Source organism: Oreochromis niloticus, unplaced genomic scaffold, assembly GCF_001858045.2.
Source record: "Oreochromis niloticus isolate F11D_XX unplaced genomic scaffold, O_niloticus_UMD_NMBU tig00006736_pilon, whole genome shotgun sequence".
Classification (NCBI taxonomy): Eukaryota; Metazoa; Chordata; class Actinopteri; order Cichliformes; family Cichlidae; genus Oreochromis; species Oreochromis niloticus.
This window is the reverse complement of record NW_020328147.1, coordinates 44,467-55,603: the sequence shown is the minus strand read 5'-3', so window position 1 is coordinate 55,603 and position 11,137 is coordinate 44,467. Positions and strand designations below refer to the sequence as shown.

Here is an 11,137-nt window from a genome sequence, read left to right as displayed (position 1 = left end):
ATTAGCACAGGTATCAATAAAGGACTACCGTATTAAACACTTTTACTAACGCAGATGGACAGGCGCTCTGCAGGTGGGATTGAGCGCCTGTAGTTGGTGTCTAGGCGGGCAATTCTGGGACCGACACGGGACAGCAGGTCCTCAAACTGGGCAAGTGAAAGACGGTGATATCGGTGAAATTGGCCGTCATCCAGGCGCAGCTGCTGGAGCAAGTGGTGAAACTCACCAAACTGCTCACGCCTCTGGAGAACCGGACCCAGGTACGGCGAGGACATCCTTAACGGGCTGCTCTGCTCTCCACAGTAAATAGAGAAGGGAGACTCTCTCTTCAAGCGCTAGCTCGACAGCTGCCATCTAGCAAAGATACCGTCTGGCACAACTTCCTCCCACATTTCCGGTTCACGCACGTCAAAATATGCAAATTTGAGGCACGATGGATTATTCTTGGACACGCGTCGAGGTGCGAATGTGCACGCGTCAAATTAGGGGCGTTTGGGGCGTTTTCGCGATAGACACCGAATGTCTATCGTGTTCGGTGTGAATACACCGTAAGGGGTGATTAGACGCACAGGACCAGGAAGACATGCTCAAATTATATGTGGAAAACCAGAAAAATCCAAATGGATCATGGTTTAATGCAGAGTTTATTTGATTAACGAAAAGCACATGTGTCAGAGAAATGCCTCTGGTCTCGAATAATGAAGAAGCAGTCAGAAGAAGAGCTGGGGATCAAGTAGTTACGGTTTACTAGACCATAAACTGTATATAAAAGATGGAAGAGCAGTAACAGCATGATGCCACATAATGTTTTGAAGCCTCAAGTTGAGCATTTTGGTCTTTACCGTCTTGATTTTAGGAAACTGAATGTGACAGTCTGAATGAGGGAGATGACACCTCTTCCTTTCTGACTCTAAAATTGAACCATATTTTAGAAAATTGGAATCATATAACATTTAACAAGCTGTTCAACCAGCAATTGATGTGATAAACTCATCAGTAAAGTGTCTATTGAGCTCACAGATCAAGTAAGCATCTCACTGATGTTGTTGATGCCGTTCTTGTTTTTTGAGTCTGAGATGAGGACACTAAGACTACTGTTTGTTAGATTTGGCAGCTTGAGCCCAGAAGTAATTGGCCTAACTTTGCATAAAGAGTGGAACCAGCAGGAACCAGCATGGGTAACTCTATACAGGTTTAAATAAATATCACGAGTCCCAAAGTTCACAAATGAATATTTTCATTTTCTGTGGGCAGGTCGTTCTCTCTGTTGGCACCGCCTGAGTCGTTGTCATCATGGGAACCCTGGGCCTGAAGTGGGTCTTGGTCTTGACAGTGGTAGCAGTGGTTGTTGCAGCTGTGGTGGGCTCAGGGGTTGACTCTGGTGTGATGGACACCCGGACTCCCTCTCCAGGTCCCTATCCAAGAACATGCCGCTCTCTCCCTCAGCCTCAGTGAGAAGAGGGGTGGTCGTTGGGTCCTCTGGGTTGGGGCTAGGCTCCGCTGCAGGCGGTGCAGAGGGAGCGAGGTCGGTTGCTTGGGTGGTGGAGAGAAGTAGGGGTTCCTCTGTGGTGAACGTGACAGCTACTGATGTTGGCCTCATACCGATCTCAGGAACTGAAGAGGAGAGAATTACAACAAAAAATGAAATAAGACAAGAAGAAGAGTCAAATTTGACAGTCACTCCATCACACAGTTTTGTAAGCCACCACCCGGCCACCCACACACACACGCAGATAACAGTAGATCAGAAACTGAGCCTATTGCTGGCTCATTCACTTTACACTCAGTAGTTTACTCTCTAGTGACACTTCTGACACTTAATCTGATTAGCCTTACTCAGCCAGCAGATTGCATTGTCCCTAACAGGTGTCCCCGGTGTATACCCTAATACCTAAAGTTCCCCTGATGGCTTACTTGATGGTCTGCAGTAGAAAATAAGAAGAGATGTGTAATGGAAGAAAGAGAGGAGCATACAAGGTCTGATACAGCTGTGCTGTTCTTCATGCAGCATCATTAATCCTGTCATGTCTAAGAATGGCAAAGCATGTCATCACATCTGAAAATCACTGAAAGTCAATGCTTAAATGCTGTATGCCTCATCACTGCAGGATCCACTATGATCACAGAAGTTGCACCGAGCAGAATGATGTCTTTAACTATCTGTTATATCTGAAGCTGCAGCCGCACAGGTTTAATTCTGCTCAAAGGCAAGAGGTGTCGGGATCGATCCAAATATCCATAGTACCGATATCAAATATGCATCAGTACTGGACTGGATTGATACTTTGTTTCTATCGTCTAAGTTCAGTATGTAGCTCAAAGAGCTGTATGATTAATAAACTATTTTCTTGGAAGAGAACGGAAGTTAAACCGAAATGCTTTAGAGGAAGGCACAATTCCACTCCTGATGTCCAAAAAAGTTTTAAAATAGTTTCAAAATACAAGCTGAAAGAGTGTTTTTTTCTTTGTTAGCTAAGTATTGTGGAAAGCACAAGTCACAGTGGTTTACTCAGCATTAAAGCCTGTTCAAAATTTGAAAATTGATGCTAATTCATCTCACAAATCATTAAATACTCCTCTCTCCTACTTGAGCTGCCTTTATAGGATAAAAGTATTGCTATCGGCAATACTGGCCCTGTATTTAATTGGTATTGGATCGATACCAAGGTTTGCAGTATGTGCAGCAGTACCGAGGACCATCACCAAAACAGACAGCTTTCACATTTTTGTATTTTTTACAGCTTTTAATAAGAGAATATGGCACAAGTTGCCTTCAGAGTTTTCTGAAAGGCGTCCTAACAGGTGGGGAACATGGGAAAAAGGGCTTACTTTAACCTAAACTATCATTTTGACCAAATCTAAACATGAGTTCTTTTGCCTAAATTAAACCAAACTGCAAGCAAAAACTGAAAATAAATAAATGAATAACCCAGCTAACTCTGCACTGGTAACTCACATGGGAGATGAGCCCCAGTCTCCTGGATGAACGTGTTGGTCACACTAATCAACCTACAGCCATCCCCATAACTTACAGTCAACAGCAACCATGATCCTAGAGCAACATTTATTATGACGTTGCAGGAACAAGTCAACATGGTGACATCGTGTCTAAACTTGTAAGGCTTCCACATGAAGCTGGAACTAAGCTCCTCAACCAAAGGCTTTCCATAATGCAGCACGTTACTGGTAATTAGGGCTGGGCGATATGGCCTAAAATTTATATCGCGATATAATTTGTAGCACGTGCGATAACGATATATATCGCGATATATTAAAACTGACTGCCAGATACATTCCCGAATAATAAACACACTTCAAAAAAGTACAGAATGCCATTTAACATTTATTGTCTAAACTTTTATAAAAAGAAAAAAAATGTATAAATTACAAAACTTTTTAACTTTTTCCAAACAACGTAACACAAAATTCTTAAATAACAAATAAAAATAACAATATGCAAACATTTGTGAATAAATAAATGGAAGTAATATATCAGTAAAACACAAAATTCTAAATTGTGCAAAATGTTAATAAATAAACATTAAATTTCTCCCTGCTGTCCTGATTACGTATTTATATTGCACAAAAAACAAAGATGCACATATCTGAACTGAAAACCCTTCAAGTTTAACAGGTTTCTTTTCTGTTAAATATAGAACAGCAAATTTCAAACTTACAATATGTATTGGACATACAACACAACATCAGTATTTATGGCTCTTGCATGCAGGACCATAAACTAACTTTCTTGCACATTAGAGGTTGTTCGCCAGGAACACAAGTTTGTCAACCGTCTCTGGCTTTAGTAACATGCCAACGATCTGCACTATGTTGCCACTGGTGCTGAATGCCCTTTCTGAGGGGGCACTCGTGGCAGGAATGCAAAGTTATTTCCTAGCTAGGCTTGCCACCCTGGGAAAATTAGCCTGGTGCAGCCATATTCTTCTCCACACAGAGCATCTGTGAACTCAATCAGTGGATTGAGTGTCTTGTTCACAGATTCTAACACGTCAATGTCCTGCCAAGTTGGTACCAGGTGCCTGGTTTTTCTGTCTGCCTTCAGGACCTGTGATATGGCCTTCTCCTGTTCAAGTACCCGCTGAATCATCTGTTGTCGAGACCCCCATCTTGTTGGCGTTTCAGTGATGAGGCGGTGAGGAGGCAGGTTTAGCTCAGCCTGGGCATTAGCCATTTCTCTCTTCCTTTTCCAAGTGTAAGAAAAGGCACTCACTATTTTCTTGCACTTGCCAATTGCACGTTCAACACAGGCGTCTTTCATGCTTCTCTCTAAGAACAAAATTGGAAGATATTATTATTAGTCCCATTACGCATGCACAAGATAACAAAACATCTGTACAAACACATTGTCAGCATATACAAATACCACTGGTATTTATCTAATCCTAGATAAGACTGAATTAAGTATTTTATTTGATGATTAAAAACACCACACCATACTTAGTCATTAATATGTAGTATTACTAATATAGAATGTTAGAAGTACTTATATAATGTATAATGATGTAATAATAACACACGCATTGTATGTGTGCGCATGTTTGAGAAACCCTGTGATGGGTCATAAATAATCAGGGGTTGACTCTTTTTTTTTTTTTGCTTTAGAACTCTAATGAGTACCTACATTGGTACTTGGTACGACATAATTGGTACATACCAAAATTAAAAATGTTTTATGTATTTCGGCCAAGTTGGGAAGTGCGCACCGGGCTCCTGGTCTCAGTCATAAATTAGGTACGCATTTGCACAGTAAAGCCTGAAAATTGGTGCGCATTTTTGCACACCACTTATGCGCATATTATTGAACTAGGACTAAAAGAACCGTTTAACTTACCGATGGCGAGGTGGAGCCTGTGGCCGAAGCACTGCAGTCTTGTCCAGCCGCTCAGTTCCACTGCTTTCACGATATTTGCGCCATTGTCGGTTGTTATGCAGACTTGAAATTCTTCTTTCAGTCCCCATGACTCCAGCTTCCTTTAATCCCTGAGATATACGTGTGATCCTCGGGGAAATAAGATGTCTGTAGACATCTGCTGCACAACTTCCACTCTTCGTTGATGAAGTGGACTGTGAGGCTAATGTAAGGCTCCATTGTGCGACTCGATCACAAGTCCGTAGTAGTTGCATAGTGTTTTATGCTCCGGAGTTCTTTCTTCACTTGCTCGCGGACTTGGTCAAACAGTTTGGACATTTCAGTTCGGCTAAAATGTTTCCGGTCAGGTACCTCGTAACGTGGATCAAGTGTTTTAACCATGTTCTTAAAGCAGCTTTTCTCCACTGTGAGAAACGGCACCATGTCCTTGCACAAGTACACTGTTATGGCATTTGTGATGTCAATCCACCGCTGACTCGTTTTGGCATACGGAGTGCCTTTGGAAAAGGCTTGGAAAATATTGGTCTGCTGGCATGTAAGGTCACCTTTTTTATTTCCACTCGACTGATTGGGCGTTTGTGCAGTGCGCAGTTTTTGGCTTTCCTGGTACACCAAAATGTGCTTAGTCTTGAGGTGATAAAACAAATTACTGGTATTTCCTGTCTTTGAAATCACTGTCGCTCGGCATAGTTTGCAGATTATATTTTTCTGCTCAGTATCTGATTGCCTAAAACCAAACCAGTTCCATATGACAGACGTCGCACTGGTCTTTTTTACGAGCACCTCCTCCTCCTCATCACGTGTAAGCTCCATGCTTGCAGCCGCTGCCATGTTTTCGCCAGAAGGGATTATTTATTCATCAATAATCCCTTCGGTAATTTTTAAACACTAAGGAAAGATTTTCTGCAGAACTACAGAAAGCATCGTTCAGCTTTTTTTTTTTCACAGCCAGCTAACAAACAAACTAACAAACTGGGATTTATGAGTACAAGTCTCTCCGCCTCCATCTTTCCTTTAAATGTCAGCAACACAGAAGCACACACAGAGAGTGCTTAACTATGTGTGGTTTGGGGGTTTTTTTGATTGCTTTTTTAAATCGCTTATAAAATAGTGAATGTAATGACAACCAGTGTTGGGTGTAATGCGTTACTAAGTAACGCGTTACTGTAATTAAATTACTTTTCCACTGAAAAAGTAGAGTAACTGATCACTGTTCATTTTTAGGTATTTTAATTACAGTTACTTACAATGTACTTGCGTTACATTGTAAAATAATTAAACTCGGTGAATATCATTATTTAATTTCAATAATTTATCTCCTAAACGTAGAAGTAAACTCTGCCGCTTTAACATCGCTGTAGTGCAGGTGCACGTCATTTCGCGCCAGTTTGCAGCATAGTCGTATTCTAAAGCGGAAGCTGTCAGAGTCGGCTGAAGCGAGTGGCTGTTTTATGAAATGGACATATTCCCGTCTCTTCACTTTTCTGAAACAAGCAGACAAGAACATTACAGTAATATGTAAAAACTATCGGCTGCTGGTAGTAGCATGAGTAATCTATTGTTTGTCCAATCAAGGTTTATAGGGATTTTAAGAAGTATTTAGTTAAATTACTTATTGAGTAATTAAGTTACTTTTCAGACACAGTAATTAGATAAGTATTTTAAATACAATATTGACTAAGTAATTAGTCAATTAGTAATTAATTACTTTTTTAAAGTAACTTACCCAACACTGCACTGAATGACCTGGTGGTTTTTGTCCATAAAACTACTCATCTAAGATTACCACAAAGCAAAAGATCTCTCAGCAAAATTATGCAACATTTTAGGCACACTATTGCCCCTCTCAAATCAGTGAGCTGGGATTTTTTATTCTAAACATGAACTACTGTTACAGCAACAGACATGGACTACTGGTGTCCCACACAACAACTCAATGTCCACTATGTGAAGGAGCCAAACACATGCCTTCTCCTCTCGTTAACTGAGATGAACTGCTGGCACATTTGTTTTACATCTATACAGTCCAGTCTCTCCTGGTGGACATGGCAACACGTTATTCATGGTAACATACGATTTTAGACTGATGTGGGCCAAAGCCTAGCACATACTTGCCAACATTGAGACCTCAGAATTAGGGAGACATTCAAAAGGGCTGTTGGTGAGGGGAGTGGTATACATATACATATATATACAAAAAACTTGAATCTTACAGTGTTTATTTATCGCATAAAATAGTCAAGTCAAGTCAAGTCAAGTTTATTTATAAAGCACATTTAAAAACAACCAAGGCTGACCAAAGTGCTGTACAATAAAATACAAATATAAAATAGTATAAAACACAGGAACATAAAATACCTCACTGATAAAACAATAAACTAAAACAATAGGTTAAACCTTGCTAAAAGCCAATGAAAAGAGGTGAGTTTTAAGAGCAGTTTTAAAAGTTCCTAGGCTTGTGGAGAATCTGATATGAGGGGGTAAACTGTTCCACAGTCTGGGTGCAGCCACAGCAAAAGCCCTCTCTCCCCTAGTCTTTAATCTATACCTGGGAACATCTAAAAGCATCAAGTCTGCTGACCTCAAAGATCTCCTGGGGCAGTAAATGCTAAGAAGCTCTGCCAAGTAAGGAGGTGCAGTACCGTTAAGAACCTTAAAAACCAGCAGTAAAATTTTAAAACCAATCCTAAAAGCAACTGGGAGCCAGTGAAGAGAGCAGAGGACCGGAGTGATGTGGTCTCTCTTTTTGGAACCGGTCAGCATGCGAGCAGCAGCGTTCTGCACCAGTTGGAGGCGATGCAGACAGGAATGATCTAAACCAGGGGTCGGCAACCTGCGGCTCCAGAGCCGCATGCGGCTCTTTAGTCCTTATATTGCGGCTCTGCATGGTTTGGAAAAATAAATTATAAGTATTTAACTGAAGTGTTTTTTATTTGTGTTAGTTCTTTTTTAAAACGTGTAGTTCTAAATTGGAAGATTATTGCGATCTTGAATAATAAAAATAAAGTTATATTTTATTATTTTCGTTGTTCAAAATAAGCGTCACAGTCTTTGAAGCCGGTATACCCGCCGAAACGACGTGCGTTTACCGAGACTTTCTGCCCCAGGTAGGCCTAGTATGGAGAAATGTAAGAAAAGAAAAATATCTGAAGAAAATACAACAGCCTGGGTAGATTCATTTGTATTTACTTCTGACGAGAGTGGCCTACCAGTATGTCTAATTTGTGGAGTGTCAATCTTCGGATCCACATATGTATGTGAGCATCTATTCTCCACCATGAACTATGTTAAAAACAAACACCGCACATGCCTCACAGACGACAGCTTACAGTCCTGCGTAAAGATGAAAGTGACTTCGTACAGCAGACGCTGTGCGCAGAGGTTCAGGAGCAGAAGTCCGATTGTAAACACATCACGGCAGAACCAACGATGTTTACATGAACATGCTCTTCAGCATCTCTTTATTGACCACTTTTCACACACAGCCGGCTGTAGCTTTCCAGCGCACAGCCCGACACATACAAACAACAGCAGAGAGAGCAAGCCGGTGAGGCGTGATTGCGGATGCCACTCAGGTACGTCTGCCTCTCCTGCAGCGTCACTGCGGGCCACGCGCCGCGAAGCACATTAACCCGGTAAAATAAGTAATATGCAGATATGATGAAAATATTTATTTTTTAATTTTTTAGGATTATAGTGCTTTTTTCCAATAATTTTTTTAATTCTGGTCAAGGCTATATAAGGATGACTGTTTTTCTTTTGCTACATGGATAATTTAAGTTCAGCTTTTTAATTCATTTAAAAGACACTTTCAACTGGTTGACTTTATTTTTAGTTATTATTTTTTAAGGGTTGACAATGTGTTCATTACATAAATAAAATTTAATTTTCTCCGTAGCACTTCAGGGATTTCATAAGCAACACACCATAGTTGTTTATACAAAGCACAAAGGTAAAAAAAACAAAAAAACAATATACACAGTGTTATCTTCATTCTAGATGTCAAAAAGTATTTGCGGCTCCCAGTGTTTCCTTTTCCATAGAAACCGGGTCCAAATGGCTCTTTGGGTGTTAAAGGTTGCTGACCCCTGATCTAAACCAACATAAAGGGAGTTACAGTAGTCCAGCCGTGAAGTAATAAAAGCATGGACATGGTAGGACTTGACTTTAGCTAAAATCCGTAGGTGATAAAAAGATCCCTTGACTACGGAGCTGATTTGTTTATCAAATTTAAAAGCACTGTCAAAAGTAACACCGAGGCTCTTAATGGAGGACGTACATTCAGAAGTTAGGGGTCCCATAAAATCAAAGGAAGGGTTGGAGTCTTTAGGAAGCCCAAACACAATGACTTCAGTTTTACTGTCATTTAGATGTAGAAAGTTAAGAGCCATCCAAGTCTTAACGTCAGACAAACAGGAGAATAACGGCTGCAGAGAGTCCTTACAGTCTAACCTCAGAGGGAGGTAGATCTGAATGTCATCAGCAAAAGAGTGGAAGGACACATTATGTTTGCGCAGCACATCGCCCAGAGGGAGCAAATACAGAATAAACAGCAGGGGGCCTAGAATGGACCCTTGAGGTACACCACAAGTTAAAGGAGCTCTGGGAGATGACAGTTCACCGAGGTGAACAGAGAAACTCCTGTTATCCAGGTAAGACTGGAAAAACTTTAAAACAGTACCTTTCAAACCGACACAGTGTTCTAAGCGGGATAACAGTATGTTGTGATCGACAGTGTCGAAAGCTGCTGTCAGATCTAAGGTTACTAGGACAGCAGCACGACCAGAGTCAACAGTTAAAAGCAAATCATTGAAAACTCTCAGTAAAGCGGTTTCAGTGCTGTGACGAGGTCTAAAACCGGACTGAAACTTCTCATAGAGACTGTTGTTGTCTAAAAATGACTGGAGCTGCCTGAAGACAACTCGTTCCAATACTTTGGACAGAAAGGGCAGATTGGAAATGGGCCTATAATTAGAGAGTATAGATGGATCCAGGTTAGGCTTTTTGAGAAGAGGTTGAACAACAGCATGCTTAAAAAGTGTTGGGAAACAACCAGAGCTGAGACAGGCATTGATCAGGACCAGAAGGACAGGTCCAACTGAGTCCAGGACCTGTTTCAGAAGACGAGAGGGGATAGCGTCAGTGGAACAGTTGGTAGACTTGACCTTGCAGACTATTTCATGCAGCTGAGAAAGAGAAATTAGCTCAAACTGATTAAAGGCAGATTGGCACGGGAGAGAAACACAGGGATTGAAAAGAGAAGGTGGAATGGCAGACTGCAGGGAGGAAATCTTATTAACAAAGAAACATAAAAAGTCATTACAAAGGGTGGCAGAAGGTGTGAGGCGAGTGGACGTATGAGGATCAACAATGGAATTTAGAACACGAAACAAAGTCTGAGGTTTATGAACATTACTGCTAACCAGGTTAGATATGTAGGAGGACTTAGCCTCTTCAGCAGCTTTCTGATAAGTTAAAAGAGAGTCTCTCAGAATATTGAAAGAGATTTGCAGCTTGTCCTTTTTCCACTTTCTCTCAGCACACCTGCAGGAGCGCCTGAGAGCGCGAACAGTCTGTGATCCAGGGTTCAGCGTGAGCTTTAGGACGGAGTGATTTTAGGGGAGCGATGGAGTCCAGAATAGAAGTGCATGTTGAATTAAAAAGAACAGTTAAATCTTCTGCACACAGGGAGTCAATCCAGTTCACCGTGGAGAGCTCAGAGTTGTTAAAAGCAGCAGAAAACTGGGATGGTACATGAGTATTGATGATCCGGTGGCGACGTGAAGGAGCTTTAACTGCAGCAACAGAACAATGTACAGTGGCAGAAAACAGAACAGGATGGTGATCAGAGATACACGCACTCTCACAGATTTCAGAGACGTGGATACTCAGGCCATGGGACATGACAAGGTCCAGTGTGTGACCTTTCTCATGTGTGGAGCCAGACACACACTGAGTCAGGTTAAAGGAGTCCAGCAATGATACAAAGTCTCTGACCAGAGGTTTAGATGGACAACACACATGGATATTCAGATCGCCAACAATAAGAAAATGATCAAAATCTACTGAAAGTCCTGATAAGAATTCCCCAAACTCACTAATAAAGTCCTTATTGAATTTGGGAGGACGATACACTACTGCACACAGTAAAGGAATAGATGAGTTCAGTTTAAAAAGCTGTAGTTCAAAGCTGGAAAAGGAGAAAGATGAAATCTGATGACAGTCATAAACTGATTTAAAAACACA

General features: G+C 41.2%; 1 protein-coding gene across 2 annotated transcripts in view; it reads right to left on the bottom strand.

The window, feature by feature from the left end:
• Window positions 1-625: 625 nt before the first annotated feature.
• Window positions 626-11,137, bottom strand: part of LOC102077725 (homeobox protein NOBOX-like) — a 33,776-nt gene continuing 23,264 nt past the window's right edge. For both annotated transcript variants that reach the window (XM_019355428.1, XM_019355429.1), the window contains exon 11: window positions 626-1,614. In XM_019355428.1, the coding sequence (XP_019210973.1) occupies window positions 1,292-1,614 (323 nt within the window). In that variant the 3' untranslated portion in view covers window positions 626-1,291. The remainder of the gene's footprint in view (window positions 1,615-11,137) is intronic.